Source organism: Dendrobates tinctorius, unplaced genomic scaffold, assembly GCF_039654945.1.
Source record: "Dendrobates tinctorius isolate UK_male_01 unplaced genomic scaffold, ASM3965494v1 ptg000062l, whole genome shotgun sequence".
Classification (NCBI taxonomy): domain Eukaryota; kingdom Metazoa; phylum Chordata; class Amphibia; order Anura; family Dendrobatidae; genus Dendrobates; species Dendrobates tinctorius.
Genome location: NW_027361730.1, coordinates 10,041,203 through 10,061,934, shown reverse-complemented (window position 1 = coordinate 10,061,934; position 20,732 = coordinate 10,041,203). Strand labels below are relative to the sequence as shown.

Genomic DNA, 20,732 nt, shown 5'->3' with positions numbered 1-20,732 from the left:
TTACAAGAACTTCTTTCAATGACTGTAGAAATCCAACATAGCAGATCAGATTATCATGGGTAGCCTTTAGTTGGTGCCTGTTGTGCTTATTTGTATCACAAAAGGTGTATACAACAGTATGCAAAAAGCTCTAATGTACAGTCAAACATATGTGTGTGTGAAATGATTTGTGTGAATTTTTTTTTATGAGAGTTTGATCATAAACATTCTGGAAGAAATTGCTCAAAATGTAGCTTATTTGATTCTATGTTGTTCTATTTTTACTTATTAATTACAAAATACATTTTCATCTGGAATAGATGAAACCAAAAGGCATACAGTAGTACTGTGTTTGTGTAGTAGGGGCCCAGATTGGGGGGTGGTCCACTGCTTACCGCGACCAGACGACACAGACACCAGATGGAGGCAGATTTTGGTTGCAACAGGTCCGAATTTATTGGCCGTCCTCCTGACGACCATAGCTATACACCGCAGCTCCCTTACAGCTCTCCGTATTCAGGCCCAGGTACCTTCACCTTCCTTCAGTTGTAGTGACGTTCCTCGCGGATCTTTCGCTGGGGCTGCCCTAGGCCTATCTACCGCCAGCGCTTCACCAGTCCGAGGTCGTTGTCCAATCGGTACTCCCGGGGCCTCGTCTGTTCTGCGGTTCTTTCTGTCAGGGCCACCCCCCTGACTGTCTCTTCCTATCAGTTCCCTGGTCGAGCTCTCCACCGTTGTCAGTCCTCTGTACTGAGTCTTCTCCTCCTGAGCTCCTCCCGGGACTAACCTAGGCTGGAACCCTGTCCTGTCCTATTTATCCCCTTCTTTGGGAATTTCCCTCCTGGGTTCCTCCCCCCATGACTAAGCGGTTTCTAAAGCCCTAAGCTGCTGTCAAGTCCTGAACTACGCTCCCCTTGCCATCTTGTGGTCAAATCTTGGTACTGCACTCCTTTTCCATCTTCCCCAGCTGTTTCCCTTCTGTCATTGCCAATATCAGTCTACAGTGCACAAACCGTCCCTTCTTCCTTCAGTCAAGTCACCTTCCCCACATGTGGTGTAGGGCGTGAGACATAGATTGTGTCCAATTTACATGTGTGGGGAGTAGGGATTTCATCTTTAAAAAGAATCTGTCTGTAGGATTAACCCTCCTAAGTCGTCTATATGGGCATGTAGGTCATAGAAAGATAAATAAAATGATTTCTTGCCATCTGCAATCCAATGTTATATTTCCGAGAAATTCACATTTTCCTTATATGTAAAAGAGCTGTAAAGAACTGTGGGCGAGACACAGATGTCTCCTAGAATCTGCCTCTAGAGTTCATTTTAAATTACAGGGGGTGTTACTAGTGTGAGACATGTAAATCATGGGATCAGACTGTTGGTTATTACATGTCTCACACTGGTAACTTCCCCTTTCTTTTAGAATAAGCTCTGTAGGCAGATTCACAGGACGATCAGTGTCTGGCCCATAGATCTTAACAACTCATTTACATATTAGGGAAAAACATGGATTTATCTGGCATAGATATCAAATTTCATATATCAGGATATTATTTTATTCACCATTCTGTCACATACATGCCCACATAGATGAATTAGGAGGGTTGAGCCAACTGACAGATTCCCTTTAAGGAATGTAACCAACAACTAGATAGGAATCTTTTTGCCATCAGCATGTCCATTGTTTTTAAAGAAGCCCTCCAATAAATACTTTATTTCATTAAATGTGTGTAGCCTGAGTGTATTAACATACTCACCTACCCCTCTCTCTCCTGGAATCTAGCACTCTTCTCCTCTTCGTCTCTATGTCGTCACCCCTCTGCAGACTTTCCAGATTTCTCTGTGCTCTGCGTGACCCTGACGTGGGTTTAAAGATAGTGTATGGAGCGTCAGAACGAGGCTCCATAGGCTTGCATTGTAAAGACACGACTCCGTGTGTAGTAATCCAGCTAGTCTGTATTGTGGTGATGTCACTGAAAAGAGGATCGGAACAAATCTGGATCCCAGAGAAAATGACTGTAGGTGATTATATTAATAGACTCACACTGCGCACCTTACGCCTGCACGCACATCTAATGAAGAAAATATTCATGGTGGGCTTCTTTAATCTAGAGTCGGTGATTAACGCTGTATGCATAACCTGCTTAAAATTAGTTGCCTTCCAATTAAAATGCTGAATATTATGACTTGTAAGGGTATGTTTACACGTGGTGTAATTGCAGCCTTTTTTCCATGTTACATAACGTATTTGTATATAAAATGTGCAGCATTTTACAGTACGAGCAAAGTCAATGACATTTCTGAAATCTCATGCACACGTTGCTTTTTTTTGCGTATATTTGGATCTCTGCTGTGCTTTTGTCAAAATGCTGCAAGTCATTCTTTGAGGGTTTTGTTTCAGCATTATTCACCTATTTAGGCTGGTTTCACATTAGCGTTTTTTTGTGCGCATCCGTGTGCATGCATCATGTGTACCTATGTTTAACATGGCGTACGCATGATCTAGCGTTTGCATGCGTTCGTCTTCATTTTCGTGCACATGCGTTTTTTCAAGGTGTGCATTTAGACGCGTCAGACGCAACCTGTTGCATTTTTGGGTCCGTCCAAAGGTGTCAAAAAAACGCATGCGTTCGATTGTGCACGGAATGTGTCATAACAACGCATTACAGTCTATGGGAACGCAGGCGTGCACATGGATGTGCGTACACCTGCGTTTGTGTACGCAAGCGTTTTACGAGTAAACGTGTAGACAATGGTTTTAACCCCTAGAGAACAAATGCGCATAAAAACGCAAACGCACGCAAAAACGCATGATGCGATTTTTCCTGCTGACAGTCTGATTTTTGGTGCAGAGAACAAAAACTGTAATTGCAGCCTGTGTAAACATAACCTAATGTTGCGTAGTGTAGTGCTGAGGTATTCTGTTTTTTATTGGTCAAACAAAGGTGCATATGTATGTACTTCTAGGTGGTACCGTGTTTCCCCGAATATAAGACAGTGTCTTACATTCTTTTGACCCCCAAAAGTCCCACTATGTCTTACTTTCGGGGTATGTCTTATATTAGAAAAAAAAAAATGACGATTTTTGTTTTAACCAAAAAATAACATTTATTAACAAGCTGAACAGTGTGGTGTTCACCACAAAACAGTTTTATTAAACCAAGTGCCCAAGAAAGTGCCAAGAATGTCTTGTTACAACCGTATCATGACGGTATTTCCATGTATAACATGTAAAACATTTAAAACAATGAAAAACGGTAACAATGAACAGTCTGAATAAGTTATACTGGAAGATAAAACAAGATTTATTCGATGACAACCATGTCATCATCTTCAGGAACATCATCGTAAACATCCACACTCTGAGGTTCCTGTGGATTTTCTTAGGACTCTCGGGAATCCATTTCCGCCTGAATCATTGGCCCATATCTCTCATGGGTAGCAATGGCACTGTCCTGAAATGAGCAGGCCTTGTCCAGGTAGCCAGCTCGCAGTGCATTTTCAATGCAGGTGTCACTGATCTTATCCCATGAATTCTTCACCCAGTTCACAATCTCAGGCAGTTTTGGCTTAACAAAGTTCCCACGTACGTTCCTCTCCATACGGTTTTCAATGTAGTCATTGATTTCCGCACGCAGATTGTCCTTGAAGGGCTTGTTTATGGCGATATCCAGAGTCTGGAGATAAGCCGTCATCCCTGCCGGAATCATGATCTGGTCGATACGTCGCTCATGAAGGAAGTTTTTCATGTCTTTAGCCCGGTGTGTGCTGGCTGCATCCCAGATCAGCATCCCTCTTTTGCTCCCTCGCATAACAAGCGGCAGCATTAAATCAAGCCACTTCCTTATAACCGCTTGTGTGGCCCAGGCTTTTTCCGTTTCCAGCACATAAATACCAGAAACCCGCTCTATCTTGTCCTTCTTGCCCTTTGAAATCAGCAAAGGTGTGACTTTAGTGCCATCCAGACGAATCGCCAAAATGCAGGTGACACGTGCACTTTCATAAGCGGTGGAGGGAACGTACACTGAGGAGGCACCTCGTTGATCAACGGTGGTTTGAGCTGCTTGGCCCATGAACACAGCAGTTTCATCCATGGCGATCATGTGGCAAAGATTGTATTTGGAGAAGTCAGTGTCATCCACAAACTTCTTGTAGGCAAATGCACGTTTCACAATCTCTGCATCTTCCAGCCTAAAGAGGGTCGTGGATCTTCTCAGAGACAGGTCATTGCGTTCCATGAAGTTATCCACCCAGTGCTGTGACGCCTTGAATTGTTCAGGGGTAATGTCAAACTGTGGTGCCACAGCAAGGGCATACTCCTGAATCTGAGCCCTGGTCACCACCAATGTCTTCGCTCTCCTGTCAGCAACCCACTCACACACCAGGCTTTCCAGCTCGGGATACATTGGCTGCCGACCACATCCAACCTTACGCCTTTTAGCCATTCCACTCTCCGCTTTCTCACTCAGGTTAGTGTATTCTGCACGCCATTTTTGGAACAGTCGGTGATCCAACATCTTCTCCTTGCAGAACTCCACTACATTTTTGCCCCAAGATTCTTCAACCATGGCTTTTTTATACTCCACAGAGTAGCTCTTCCTTTTACTCAGACCGGAACCACTCATGTCTGGGGGCAAAAATATAGCGTATAAGCATTGCTTATGGTTCCGTATCACAGTCACCCATACAGTCCCATACAGTATCCCACAGCAGCCTGCCATACAGAAGGGTTGCTGCCATTACAGTACGGTATCCCACAGCCTGCCATTGTACAGTATCCCACAGCCTGCCATTGTACAGTATCCCACAGCCTGCCATTGTACAGTATCCCACAGCCTGCCATTGTACAGTATCCCACAGCCTGCCATTGTACAGTATCCCACAGCCTGCCATTACGGTATGGTACAGTATCCCACAGCCATTGCTTACCGGATGGCGATTCCTCTGCGGTGTGGGACAGGGCAGGGCAGGCTTCTTCTTCCTCGTGCAGGGGGACACTGGCCAATGAGCGGTGACGTCAGGGCGGCGGCCGGCGGGCGGGCTCACAGAAGCCGCTGGGCCAATCAGAGAGGCCCTGACTTCTGCCCGGGGGACACAGGGAGACACAGGCATCGGTACCGGTATGTTAAACCTAATGCATTATACCGGTACCGCACAACGTCTTGCTTTCGGGGCACCGCTGATCCGCTATGTCTTATAAACGGGGGATGTCTTACATTAGGCATCCCCCATTATTCCCCTAGTACGTCTTACATTCGGGGGTGTCTTATATTCAGGGAAAGACGGTATATCAAAGGAGCGACACCACGTAGAGTTATAAGATGCTTCAGAGTTGTCTTGTGGGGATTTCAAGGATTTACAAAACCATAGATGTCAGGAGAGCTGACATGTCTTCTTTATTGGTAAACACTTGTTGCTTTTGGTATCAGCAAAGTAAGATTAAGCAGAATAATATTTGGGTATTGGATTACTGGAAGTATATTGTAAGATTGATGAGGCATTTGAAATAAATATCTACGTCCATTTAAGTATTACTGACCATATGAAGCTTACATTGATGTCAACAGAGCTAAATGTGGAAAGTCAACATTGTGCTTAGTAGTAAGAGTACAGTAATTTAGCTGTTTATGTAACACTAGATGGTGACCCGATTCTAACGCATCGGGTATTCTAGAATATGTATGTAGTTTATTTATGAAGATTTAAGAATAATGCAATGAATAAACAGGATTTTCCAGGTAAAATATATACATTATCATTAAATGTTATTGCTCATAGAACTTAATACAACTGATCGAAATTATTAAACACTGTATCAAAATATATAATCCATTACATGAATATCTGAGGGTTAAATGCCACGCCAATATCGCTGATTGGTCGCCGGGCGCGACCAATCAGAAAAGCGTGGTTCAAATCCCGCGGCAATTTGTGGGCAGACTGCACCTGTCGCTGATTGGTCGCGCCTGGCCGGGCGCGACCAATCAGGCTAGCGCCGGTCACCTCCCGGCTGCGTCGCCGCTGACCTCCGTGCGGCAGGAGATGACCCGCGGCGACCATCGGGAGATCAGATCTCCCAACGATAGGGGTGGCGTGCGTTGTTCGAATTCCGCTCCAATTCGCGGCCGGACTGCGCCGATTATATAGTAGATTTCATTTATTACACATCTGGAAACTGAATGCAACACAAGTCTTTGTTCACACGCTGTATTTTTGCAGCGTAATTTTCTGCAGACAAGAAACTGTATTTTACTGTTCAGCGAAAGCCCTGATTTCAGAAATCTTATTCACGCTTGTTTTTTTTCCTATCTGAATTTGAGTGCTGCAGTGTTTTTATATCTGCAGCATGTCCTTTCTTTCAGCATTTTTGCACATAGAAAATGCAGAATAAGCTCAGCAAAGATTTTTCTGCATGTTTCTTCATGTTTGATCAATAAAACTTAATTTTATTAAACATCTATTGTCAACAAATCAGACGTGACATACACTCCAAAAATGCAGCAAAAGCTCCGCAAATACTGTAGCTGTATTTTATATGCAGAATTTTTCTTCTGAGCAGAAAAGCTTTGGCTTCCGATAAAATGTGTGAACAAAGCCTAATCCATCTTTTCTCCATCACTAGCCATACTGACGTTTCCATCCTCTTTTTGATTTGGCAGCTTTTTTTTTTTATAAGACAAACATAGGACTCTAATAACAATGCTGCTTTTCTTAATCTTTACAGCAATATATTGCATTCACAATGTAGCTGCAGAATTTGTACTGTACTTGGAACAGCTGCCTTGTTCTCACCCCCTCTCTGACCTTTAAATTATCTGTCATATTCTCCAAAGGCTAAAACATAAATCAATGACATTCATTTCTTGTGCTCTTGTAAAAATATATAAAATATAAATTAATAATGTGCCAGCGTCATAAAGGATAGAATGAATCGATTGGTAATGTCTGTGCAGGTACAATAGTTACTGGATATGAAAACAAAAGCACCCATGCTAATGTTAAGGCGTAACAGCCGTTTTCACCACAAGTGGTAAAAGCATAGGCTTGCAGACCTCAACCCTACAACAAGGTAAAACTGCATGGTGCACATAACAGTCCAGCATGCCCAATGACTTGCCGAATCGCTTGTTCTCTAACTTCCCATCCATTGCTTTCTTTTACTTGGTGTTCAGCCAGCACTTCACTTGCAGCAGGAACTTCCTTTTCTTCACTTTCCAGCATGCGTTGCTTCTGCCATTGTCCAATGAATTACCTGCCCTCAACAATACGCTGCTCTTCTGCCATTTGTCAAACCGAAGGACGGCACCTTGTGATATGCATTGAAGAGTCACTTTTTAAGCCATATAGGTTGTTCTAGGTAAATTGGGTGCTTTGGCATTTTGTTAGGTATTGCATTGGCCATCAGTTCAGCATAACTGTTGAAATTGCATTATTTATTTAAAGAATAGTTACCTTGATCATTGGTCAGCTAAAAAAATTATATGTACTGTGGGGAAAATAAGTATTTGATACACTGATGATATTGCAAGATTTCCTACCCAGAATGGAGAGGTCTGTAATTTTTATCATAGGTGCACTTTCAACTGTGAGAGACAGAATTTAAAAAAACAAATCCAAACTATTAACATTATATGATGTTTACATAATTAATTTGCTTTTTATGGCATGAAATAAGTATTTGATACAATAGAAAAACAGAACTTAATATTTGGTACAGAAACCTTTGTTTGCAATTACAGAGGTCAGATATTTCCTGTAGTTCTTGACCAATTTTGCACATAGTGAAGCAGGGATTTTGGCCCACTCCTCCATACAGAGCTACTCCAGATCTTTCAGGTTTCTGAACTGTCGCTGGGCAACATTGCGTTTCAGCTCCCGCCAAAGCTTTTCTATTGGGTTCAGGTTCAGGTATGGAGACTGGCTAGGCCACTCCAGGACCTTGAAATGTTTCTTAGGCCTGGGTCAGACTTATGAGAAACTCGCACGAGTCTCGCACCTCAATACCCGGCACTGCCGCCGGCACTCAGGACGAGAGTGTGCGGCTGCATAGAAATACATGCAGACGCACACTCCGGTCCCAATTGCCGGCGGCAGTGTCGGGCATTGAGGTGCGAGAGTTGTGCGAGTTTCTCGTAAGTCTGACCCTGACCTTACAGAGCCACTCCTTAGTTGCACTGGCTGCCATTGTCATGCTGGGAGACCCAGCTATGACCCATCTTCAATGCTCTTATTGAAGGAAGAAGGCTGTTGGTCAAAATATCATGACACATGACCCCATCCATCCTCCCTTCAATACTGTGCATTCGTCCTGTCCCCCTTTCAGAAAAGCACCCCCAAAGTATGATGTTTCCTCCACCATGCTTCACGGTTGGGACGATGTTGGGGTTGTTCTCATTCTTCTTCTTCCAAACACGGCAAGTGGAGTTGATACCAGAAAGTTCTATTTTGGTCCCTTCTGACCAACTTACCTTCATCCAGGAGGTCATTGGCGAACTTCAAACAGGCCTGGACATGTGTTAGCGTTTGAGATTGTGGTCCCAGATCTCTTCAGGTTATTGACCATTCCCACCCATGTAGTTCTGGGCTGATTGTTGATCTTTATCAGAATCATTCTTACCCCAAGAGACACGATCTTGCATGGAGCCCCAGACAGAGGAAGATTGACAGTCATCTTGTGTTTCTTCAATTTTCTAATAATTGTGCCAACAGTTGTTTCTTTCTCATCAGGCTGCTTGTCTATTGTCCTGTAGCCCATCCCAGCCTTGTGCAGGTCTACAATTTTGTCCCTGGTGTCCTTAAACAGCTCTCTGATTTTGGCCATGGTGGAGAAGTTGGAGTGTGATTGATTGTGAGGACAGGTGTCTTTTATACAGGCAACAAGTTCAGGTTGCCTGTATAAAACAGGTGCAATTAATACAGATAATGATTGCAGAGTAGGAGGGCTTCTTAGGGGAACCTGTCAGCAGGATTGTGCTCAGTAACCTACAGACAGTGTCAGGTTGGCATCATTATACTGATTAAAATGATATCTTGGTCGATGAAATCCCTCTTTGTGGTTGTTCTTTAATCTTTATTTTTCAGTTTTTAATTATAATAATAAATTTTATTTCTATAGCGCCGACATATTCCACAGCACTTTACATTTCAGAAGGGACTTGTACAGAAGATAGACATTACAGCATAACAATAATCACATAGATCATAACAGATACCAAGAGGAATGAGGGCCCTGCTCACAAGCTTGCAGTCTATGAGTAAAGAGGTAGACACGAAAGGTGGGTGGTAACAATTGCCCTGATTGTTTGGACCAGCCATAATGTTAAGTGTGTAACAGTACAGAACATGATGCGGGGAACCTAGTTATGGTAAAACTTTTGGCTGTGCCACACAGGGATTGATTAGGTTAATGTGTTGAGGCGGTAGGCCAGTCTGAAAAAATGCATTTTCAGGGCACGCTTAAAATTGTGGGGATTGGGGACTAATTGTATTGACCTGGGAAGTGCATTCCAAAGAATTGGCGCAGCACGTGTATAGTCTTGGAGACGGGAGCGGGAGGTTCTGATTCTTGAGGATGCTAACCTCAGGTCATCAGCAGAACAGAGGGCGTGGGTAGGGTGGTATACTAAAACAAGGGAGGAGATGTAGGGTGGTGCTGAGCCATGGAGAGCTTTGTGGGTGAGGGTAATAAGTTTGTACTGGATTCTGGAGTGGATGGGTAGCCAGTGTAATGACTTGCACAAGGTAACGATTGGCGAGGAATATGATCCTGGCTGCAGCATTCAAGACAGATTGGAGGGGAGAGAGTTTGGTAAGAGGGAGATCGAATAGAAGAGAGTTACAATAGTCAAGACGAGAATGAATAAGAGAAACAGTAAGAGTTTTTGCGGAGTAAAAAGTTAGAACAGGTCGAATTCTAGAAATGTTTTTGAGGTGCAGATAACAAGAGTGAGTCAGTGATCAGATGTGGGGGGCAAATGAAAGCTCGGAGTCAAGTATAACCCCAAGACAGCGGGCATGTTACTGGGGAGTAATAGTGGAACCACACACGGAAATGGCAATGTCGGATATAGGTACATTAGTAGCTGGAGGAAACACAAGGAGTTAATGATATGCCCGTGCCCCGGGGCAGCCTGTGGAGGAGGGGGGGTCTGCATGTGGTGCTCTGCTTAGGTATTCATAATGCAGCCTGCTGTGACAGGTCACTGATCCCTCAGTGATCTTCCCGCTAATTTGCATAATGAATATTTGTACATACTTAAAAAAAAAATAACTTCTGCTGGGTGGTGCCAGGTCTGCAGCATAATCGCATGTTTAGTGTCCCAATGATACATGTTCTTGATGTTGTTCAACCACAAAAAAAATCAATTTGAAAATGGCCCCCGCCTCGCCTGCACAATATCTGCTATCCGATAGTTGTTACTGCGCATACACCGGCTGCACCATCTTACTGGAGAAGAAAAAAAATTCCTCTTCCAAGATGGAGCCGTTTTCAAATTGATTTTTTTCTTCTATCTGAACAGGTCTCTGAAGGATCAGTGATCTGTCAACAATCTGCATTATGAATACCTAATCAGAGCACCCATGAAGGCCGCCCCAGAGCACGAGCATATCATTAACTCAAAACTGAATATAAAGATTACTGTATTTTTCGGATTATAAGACGCTCCGGATTATAAGATGCAACCTAAATTTTGAGGAGAAAAATAAGGAAAAAAATTTTTTTTAATTAAATGGTGGTGCATCTTATAAATTTTATTGCTTATCGGCGGGTGTGGTGGCTGCGGTGAAACGGGGCCCCAGGGTTGCAGCTGGAGGTGGCAGGAGTGAGGTGATGCTGCAGGCCGCAGGCTTGGATGAAGGGGTGTTCTGATGTGCGGCACGCTGTTGCCGGTGTCTGATGCTGCTGCGGGTGTCTGGTGCTACTGTGGGTGTCTGGCGCTGCTGCGAGTGTCTCCAGTGCTGCAGGTTCCCGGTGGTGCTACGGAGGTGTCACCTTGCTGCTGTCCCGTGCTGCTGCTGGTGTCTCCAGTGGTGCCGGGGCTCTGCCAACATTTTATTAAAGGCCAGAGCCCCGGCAGTTCCATGGTTTCCTCTGCGGTGGACTCTGGGGAAAATGTCCACCGTGGGCGGCACATGCTCAGATGGAGATCTTGGCACCAAGATCTTAGGAGAGGAGATCTTAGCTCTGAAATCTCATTTCCCGAGATCTCCATCTGCACATGCGCCGCCCCCAGCTGCCATTTTCCCGAAGACCACCGCACAGGAACCATGGAACTGCCAGAGCTCTGGACTTTTACAAAATGTCGGCAGAGTCCCGGCAGCATCGGAGACACCCGCAGCAGCACCGTCGGACACCGCCGGGCACCCGCGGAACCGCTGGACACCCACTCATCCCAGCATGCAGCCTGCAGCAACGGTATCGGTAAGGTATATACGCATTATAAGAGGAACCCCCATTTTCCCCCCAAATTGGGGTGGGGGGAGTGCGTCTTATAATCTGAACAATACGGTACACAACAAGCACATGACGGATTTCATCACCCCAGGTATCATTTTAATCAGTATAACGGTGCCGACCTGACACGGTCTGTGGGTTTCTGTGCACAATCCTGCTGACAGGTTCACTTTAAAGAATAAGTAACAGGTCTATGAGAGCAAGAATTCTTGCTGGTTAGTAGGTGTTCAAATACTTATTTAATGCAATAAAATGCAATATAATTATTAAAAACTCATACAATGTTATTTCCTGTTTTTTTATTTTTAGATTCTATCTCTCAGTTGTTGTGTACCTACGATAAAAAATACAGACCTCTCCATTCTTTGTAGGTGGGAAAACTTGCAAATCGGCAGTATATTAAATCCTTATTTTCCCCACTGTATAAATAAAGTGGATGTTATTAGAGTGGCTCTCTGGGCTATAATATTACAATGTAATGATGCTCTGCTAGTGTTTACATGTGTCTGAAAAGAAGCGTTTTTATTTCTTGTACTCCTGCTTGCATGAGCCGTTTACCCGACTCCACTCCCGACTCCAAGACTTCTCCCATGCTGCTCCAATCCTCTGGAATGCTCTACCCCAAGATATTAGGATCATCCACAATTTGCATAGTTTTAGGCGCTCGCTCAAAACGCATTTGTTCAGAGCAGCCTATCACATTCAGTAATCAAAGTCATGTTATGTTTGTGTGTGTGTAGCCCATTCACTATCTCCATCTAACCCCCACCCCCTGAAGATGGCTGGACCGTCATTGTAAATACATCATTGTAAATACAAACCTATGCTTTGTATCTCCCCCACCTCATTGTAGATTGTAAGCTCCACAAGCAGGGTCGTCTTATTTCGCTTTAATTATTGTATTGTTAACGTTGTTACTTATGACTGTTGTGTTTGAAACTGTTCAACTGTAAAGCGCTGCGGAATATGTTGGCGCTATATAAATAAAGATTATTATTATTATTATTATTTACCGTAATGTATGACATTGGAATAAAAGTGTTATCCTCTATAACAGAGATACTGTACACACAGAAAATACTAAAGTGTTCATTTTTTGTACTGTAATCATGTGAAATTATTTGACAAGATGACTTGAAGCAGATCACTTTCTCTAGAGCAGGGCTGACCTCATTAATAATTTGTGGTTCATTATAGCTTGCACTCCTGTTTGTTTGTTTATGGCAGCATGTGGATTTCATTTTAGAAAAGCATTTCAGCATTTTTTTTCTTTGTAGATAAAAAAATATATTCACCACTAATATTCTTGCAGTTTATTTCATCCCACCTCAGTTTCTTCTATACATTTCCCCGCCGTTATTATAAGTTGCATCATGTGATCTACAGCCTAACAGTCCTGTAATGTTATAATAGGTGAGACACCCTGAAGCTGCATCACATAAAATACACTAAGACTTTACTGTACACATCACATTAGATACACTGAGAGTGTTCTGTATATACATCACATAGGATACACGGAGACTGTACTGTTCACATAACATAGGATACACAGAGTACTGTATATACAGTTAGGTCCATATATATTTGAACAGAGATAACATTTTTCTTATTTTGGTTCTAGATATTACCACAATGAATTTTAAACAAAACAATTCAGATGCAGTTGAAGTTCTGACTTTCAGCTTTCATTTGAGGGTATCCACATTAAAATTGGATGAAGGGTTTAGGAGTTTCAGCTCCTAACATGTGCCACCCTGTTTTTAAAGGGACCAAAAGTAATTGGACAATTGACTCCAAGGCTATTTCATGGACAGGTGTGGGCAATCCCTTCATTATGTCATTCTCAATTAAGCAGATAAAAGGCCTGGAGTTGATTTGAGGTGCGGTGCTTGCATTTGGAAGGTTTTGCTGTGAAGGAAACAAGCAGTCAAAGGAGCTCTCCATGCAGGTGAAACAAGCCATCCTTAATCTGCAAAAACAGAAAAAAACCATCCGAGAAATTGCTACTACATTAGGAGTGGCAAAATCTACAATTTGGTACATCCTGAGAAAGAAAGAAAGCACTGGTGAACTCATCAATGCAAAAAGACCTGGGCGCCCACGGAAGACAACAGTGGTGGATGATCGCAGAATAATCTCCATGGTGAAGAGAAACCCCTTCACAAAAGCCAACCAAGTGAACAACACTCTCCAGGAGGTAGGCGTATCAATATCCAAATCTACCATAAAGAGAAGACTGCATGAAATTAAATACAGAGGGTTCACTGCACGGTGCAAGCCACTCATAAGCATGAAGAATCAAAAGGCTAGACTGGACTTTGCTAAAAAAACATCTAAAAAAGCCAGCACAGTTCTGGAAGAACATTCTTTGGACAGATGAAACCAAGATCAACCTCTACCAGAATGATGGAAAGAGAAAAGTATGGCGAAGGCGTGGTGCAGCTCATGATCCAAAGCATACCACATCATCTGTAAAACACGGCGGAGACAGTGTGATGGCTTGGGCATGCATGGCTGCCAGTGGCACTGGGTCACTAGTGTTTATTGATGATGTGACACAGGACAGAAGCAGCAAATGGATTCTGAAGTATTCAGAGCCATACTGTGTGCTCAGATCCAGCCAAATGCAGCCAAACTGATTGGTCGTCGTTTCCTACTACAGATGGACAATGACCCAAAACATAAAGCCAAAGCAACCCAGGAGTTTATTAAAGCAAAGAAGTGGAATATTCTTGAATGGCCAAGTCAGTCACCTGATCTCAACCCAATTGAGCATGCTTTTCACTTGTTAAAGACTAAACTTCAGACAGAAAGGCCCACAAACAAACAGCAACTGAAAACCACCGCAGTGAAGGCCTGGCAGAGCATCAAAAAGGAGGAAACAGCATCTGGTGATGTCCATGAGCTTCAGTCAGTCATTGCCAACAAAGGGTTTAAAACCAAGTACTAGAAATGAACATTTTATTTACAATTATTTAATCTGTCCAATTACTTTTGGTCCCTTTAAAAACAGGGTGGCACATGTTAAGGAGCTGAAACTCCTAAACCCTTTATCCAATTTTAATGTGGATACCCTCAAATGAAAGCTGAAAGTCTGAACTTCAACTGCATCTGAATTGTTTTGTTTAAAATTCATTGTGGTAATGGCTAGAACCAAAATTAGAAAAATGTTGTCTGTCCAAATATATATGGACCTAACTGTACATTGCATAGTATAAGCTGAGACTCTGCTGTATACACATCACATAGGATACACCAAAACTATACAGTACTTCTCAGAGGATACACTGACATGGTGGTGCTCTATATATCACATAAGATACAGCAGAGTCTCAGTGTATCAGAAGATACCAGCTCTAGGTCACCTATCCATCACTAACTTCCATTAGGTGCAGGTAAGGGTGATATGACACACTGGCATATTGAGAAATATACTGTAGTCTGAATATAGGAGAGACATAAGGAATAATGATGTAAAAAAACATATAACCTAGACACAGCTGACAAATTAAAACAGATATATACAATAGCCTATACATTTTAATATCCTATGGTGTTAGTACAGATACTCAAAAAATAACTATTTTTACTCTAGTGGAGGTTGTCTTTTAAGAGCTGTGTTGATACATATAGTTCTGCATGAGAGTTCTGTTTTCGCAAGGAAAAAAATTAATTTTCTGTGAAATTGGCGCAAGTATTATGGCATATTTGCGAAGAAAAAGAGTATCCGTCACCTCATAGCTGTAGGTTATCTGGATATTGTTATTTGGCAAGAATCTTCTTGGCATGTGGTAAATTACTAAGATATGTAATAGTCATAAGAGGACAACAATGCCGCGGTCTCCCTTGTTGATGAATACATAATCACATAAAGACATCAAGGTTACAAAGATTTCTGCAGCTGCCAAGTTACAAATATATTGGGATTCTTTTTTCCCACCCTGAGTGGAACATTTAAAACAGCTTTCTGGAACCATGGCTATACAGTACTTTGCTCCATTTTTTTCACGCCTGCCTAAAACGTTTGCAAAGTAAGAATATTTAAAAAATAGAAGTATTAAACTTTAATTTTTAAAAATTAACAAAATGTAAATAGAATGAACAAAAGGGAATTCTTAAATCTAAATTTGGTATGATCAACTTTTGTCTACAAAACCGCCTCAAAGCATTAATTCTTCTACGTACACTGGTATAACATTTTTGGAGGAAATTGGCAGGGAAGTTATTACAAATGTCTTGGAAATCTAGCCACATATTCTGTGGGTGTTGGCTTGTGCAAATCTTACTGTCTACTTCCTGTAATCAGACTCTGATGTTGAGGTCAGGGCGCTGTGGGAATCATATCATCACTTCCAGGACTACTTTTTCTCTGAAGATAGTACTTAGAGACGTTGGTTGTTTTGGGTCACTGTCTTGCTGCAGAATTAATTCAGAGCCAGTCAGATTTCTTTGTGATGGTATTGCATAAGGAAGTGGTGTCTGTCTGTATTTCTCATCATTGAGGGCACTAAGAAGTGATCAGCACTGAAGACTTTAGATGCAGTGGTTGGCTAAGGAAACCTGATGCATCAGATGAGACACATTGTGCTTACTTCTGTTTGAAATTCTGTAAATAGAGTTGATGGTTTGGTTAGGATTAATGGTGTCCTCAATGCTAAGTAACACAGGCAGATACTTTTCCATCATGCAGTACCATAAGGGAAGGATTTTTGTTATTCATCATAACAACAACCCCAAACATGTCGCCAGTGTCATTAAGAACTATCCTCAGCATAAAGAAGAACAAGGAATACTAGCAGTGATTGTATGGCCCCCACAGAGTTCTCATCTCAACATCATCTAGTCTGTGTGGCATTATATGAAGAGGTTTGCACAAGCCTAAATTCACAAGGGTTATTTCTTATGGTTATTTCTCCAAGGTGGTTGGAACAAGTGTACCTAATAGAATTAAAGGCAAAGAGCGGTCACACCAAATATTTATTTGATTTAGATTTCACTTTGTTCCATCACTTTGTATTTCGACTAAAAAAGAACTATTAACGCTTCTATTTTTTTAACACATTCTTACTTTGTAGTATTTTTTTTTCCACACCTGCCTAAAACATTTGCACACTACTGTATGTCAAAACACTTTTTGTGAATTACTTTAATGCTTTTATTATTAACGCACAGTGCTCTTTGTCTGTGTACTCTGAGACGTTTTTCTTCTGGGACTTTGATTATTTTAATAACGCATTAACCAATGTGTTTTATTAAATCCCATAGGCATTGAATGTCCTAGAGGTGCCAGAAATATTCCTGGTGTGGTTCAAGAAGGGGAGCCTTTCAGTGAGGAAGCCATGATGTACACAAAGGAGCTAGTATTACAGAGAGAGGTATGATTTCCAGTATTTGTTTCTTGGTTGCTGTATTATGTTTTGTTTTGAGAAAGTTTCCAGCATCTAGGTTTTCTTCAAAATGAGAAACCATATAGCTTAGTTTAATTTTTGCTTTTCCTATGACAAATTCCTTTATTCAGAAGTTGTCATCACATCCCTATGGCCTTTATGTTTCTAATTAACTGTTTAACGTGTGTGTGTGTGTGTGTGTGTGTGTGTGTGTGTGTGTGTATGTATATATATATATAGTGGCCATACATTGTTGTGTGAACAATCATTTGCAAAAATAGTAGAAAAGAGCGGCACTCACCGGGTGATGTAGTCAAGGCTTTATTATAAAAGCATATCAGCGGGAGAACGGGTGCAAAAAGGAGATAGCAACGACGATCGTTTTGCGCTGCAAAGGCGCTTCCACAGGTTACATGGTGAGCTGCAACCGGCCAAGGAGGAAATACCCACAACCAGAAGTCAGGACCCCTCCCACCGGTGCCGCTCACCTGCTGAGCAATCAACAAAACAACAAAAAATATATATACACATAGTTCACATAAGTTAAAACAAAAATATATAATACATATAATAGTACCATAAATACAAAAAAAAGAAAAAAACACAAGCCAAAGTTTTTTTTTGTGAAAAATCATTATTTTTTTGCCTCTTTGGTTTGTGTTTTTTTTTCTCTTTTTCCTTTTGTATTTATGGTACTATTATATATGTATTATATCTTTTTGTTTTCACTTATGTGAACTATGTGTATATATTTTTTTTATTGTTTTGTTGATTGCTCAGCAGGTGAGCGGCACCGGTGGGAGGAGTCCTGACTTCTGGTTGTGGGTATTTCCTCCTTGGCCGGCTGCAGCTCACCATGTAACCTGTGGAAGCGCCTTTGCAGCGCGAAACGATCGTCGTTGCTATCTCCTTTTTGCACCCGTTCTCCCGCTGATATGCTTTTGTAATAAAGCCTTGACTACACTAGCCGGTGAGTGCCACTCTTTTCTACTATTTTTGCTATGCGGATTAACTTATTTTCCATGAATGTGCACCTAAGGGTAAAACAGTTGTATTGCCGGCTGCGTTTATACACTTATGATGGTTCGGATGTGTGGACTTTTGTGATGGTGCTCGCCTTCTATTTCTGGACTTTATATTTATGAACAATCATTTGGTTCACTTGACCATACTCCTTTTAGTCCATATTAGTGGTTATAGTCATACAGACTGACCCTTTATGCCCATTGACAATGAGCAAAGGATTGAACGATCTTCTGAAAATATTACAAGACTGTTTTTGGAACAATCTTTCCAAAAGATCATTGTGGCTAGCAACTATTGGATGCAAACTTTAAAACACGGACAACATTTTTTTTCCCCTTACTCAATGGCTGGTTAGACTGATAGTTTGTCTTTTGTTGGATTGTTGGTAAATTTCACTCAAGAAGCAATAGTTTTGGTTGTAATCATGGCTAATTGTCCATGTGTGCACGCATCGTCCAAGGGTAGGACGCCGCTGCCTCAAAATTTAAAACATGAAGACACCAGATGCAGCGGAGAGGCCAGAGGACAGCTGAAGACCCACCCTACAGTCCCACCCTGATGTTCAACGATACAGTTACAAGAAAACTTCAATCACCCATTACACAAAATGCATTTCTTCACTGCAGTTATTTTATTCGGTGTAGCTGAGCCAATATGGCCATGTCTGTACTTTAAATAGCAAAATCCTGCTGACAGGTTCCCTTTAAGTAGCTGCATACAATACAATTTTCCATACATAGCATGAGAGTACAGTGCACAGCATTGGTTACACTACATTACATACCTCTTCATGGGACAAAATTGAAGATATGACGCTTTGTTATACACCACCATGCTGCAGCTCAGTTTCAGGGTGTTGGCAGTCTTCTTATAGCCTATGCTATCTATATGTAGAGCAATAATTATTTTTTTATACAGATCCTCAGAGAGTTCTTTGCCATGAAGTGCCATGCTGAACTTTCGGTGACCACATTTAACACACTTGCACCCCATTCACACCTGAGACCTTGTAACACTAATAAGTCACATGACACCATGGAGGGGAAATGGCTAATTGTGACCAATTTGGCCATTTTCCCTTAGGGGTATACTCACTTTTGTTGTCATCGGTTTAGACAATAATGGCTGTTTGTTGTTGATTTGTTTAGAGGGCACACCAAATTTACACTGTTATACAATCTGTACACTGACTAGTTTATAGTATCAAAGTGTCATATCGTCAGTGTTGTCCCATGAAAAGATAGAATAATAGATTTTCAAAAATGTGAGCGTATATTCACTTATGTGAGATGCTGTAGCTACAAGTCTCCCAAAAAACATTACTTCAGTGATAACAGAGAGGGGATAGGGTATTACAGGCCAAAAATTTATTGAGACCAACGACACTAAAGAACTAAGGGGAAGGAGAGAATTTTATAGGTAGCCTGAAAAATACATGTAAAAAATGCATCCAATGTGCACCAAAGCTCATTAGAAAAGGTCTAAGGGTAATGTTTCTCTTTGTGGAGAGTGACAGGTTGACATATGGAGACTTATAACCCATACAGTCATACAGTGCTGCATTGAGAATTTAAATCTTCAAATAACCTTTTCAGAGAGGAAGTGGACAGGCACGCTAATGCCACCTATTGGAATTAGAAATCCTAAAATTATCAACCCTTTTCATCCAAGGAAATGGTTCTCCTGCTTTGCACTGATGAGGTGCAAAACCATCAAAACATATGTCTGTAAATAAGACTGCTGTTGAGAACAATGATTTTTAAGCTTGATTCACTAGTTTCCCATGTTCCTGACAAGCCATATTTTACATTTTCATGTTTTGTTATACTGTGCTTTTTAAAATCACTGTTTTATCAGCAGGATGTTGTTACTACTGAACTTGTTAACCTGCTGCTTGTAGTCCTCAATACTCATGAGCTCCGTGTAACCCTGCCCCCACCACTGATTGCCAGCTTTTTGCCCATGTACATTGTGCACAGAAAGTTGCCAATCGGTGATCTTGGCGGGGTTATATAGAGAACTATTACATCTGTAGCAGATAAAACTGACTTTATAAAAACTGCAGCAAGCAGCCAAGTAAGTGACACATCTGGAATTTGTGTCTGCCTGATTTTTGAAGGCGATTTGGAAAAAAGTACGCAGGGCAATGTATCCTATTCTGGATTTACTCCTGTTTTTGCCTTCATTCATGTTTTCTTTGCTAAATCACCACAAGCCTGATTTCTTTTATCTGTCCTCCGCCTCCTTTCTTTCCTGCTGTTTCTCTCCTGTGAGCAGTTGCACACTCTGTTTCTACAGATGTCCTGATCTGACAGATCTTTCAAGGTTTTGAGGTGTTGTGGGAGGAGTCGCGGTGAATCTCACTGTTTCAGGCTGAAGCTAATTAGTCACAAGCTAATTTTCTAGACTGTTTAATGCCAAAGAATCATTTTTTTTTAATTTTCTTTAATCTGCTGCCATCAGCAAAAGAGTTTCCTCCGAGACCCAGATAATCAGCTCTCATCTTTCAGATTCCTCCATACAGAATTCTAGCTATTCTATATGACAATGGTAATTCAAACATCCTTTCATTGCTTAAAGCAATGCTTGGTCATCTTTCTTTTTTTTCTTTTATTTATCATATTTAAATGTAATTGATCCTAGTTAGATTAGATTGAGGTCAGGTAAGGCCTGTTTCACACATCAGTTTTTTGAAATCCATCAAAATCCGCCGTTGTGCAAAAAAAAGGATCCGCCATTTTGATTGGCGGATCCGTTTTTTTTCCCATTGAGTTGCATTACCGGCGGATCTTGACGGATGGTTATCCGTTCGATTCGTTTTTTTGCAGATCCGCCAAAACTTTGGTGTCCGCCGACATGCCTGAACGGACCATGCAACGTTT

At 41.7% G+C, this 20,732-nt stretch overlaps 1 protein-coding gene across 2 annotated transcripts in view; it reads left to right on the top strand.

The window, feature by feature from the left end:
* Positions 1-20,732, top strand: part of SND1 (staphylococcal nuclease and tudor domain containing 1) — a 956,786-nt gene that overhangs the window by 599,155 nt on the left and 336,899 nt on the right. For both annotated transcript variants that reach the window (XM_073579241.1, XM_073579240.1), the window contains exon 16: positions 16,703-16,812. In XM_073579241.1, the coding sequence (XP_073435342.1) occupies positions 16,703-16,812 (110 nt within the window). The remainder of the gene's footprint in view (positions 1-16,702; positions 16,813-20,732) is intronic.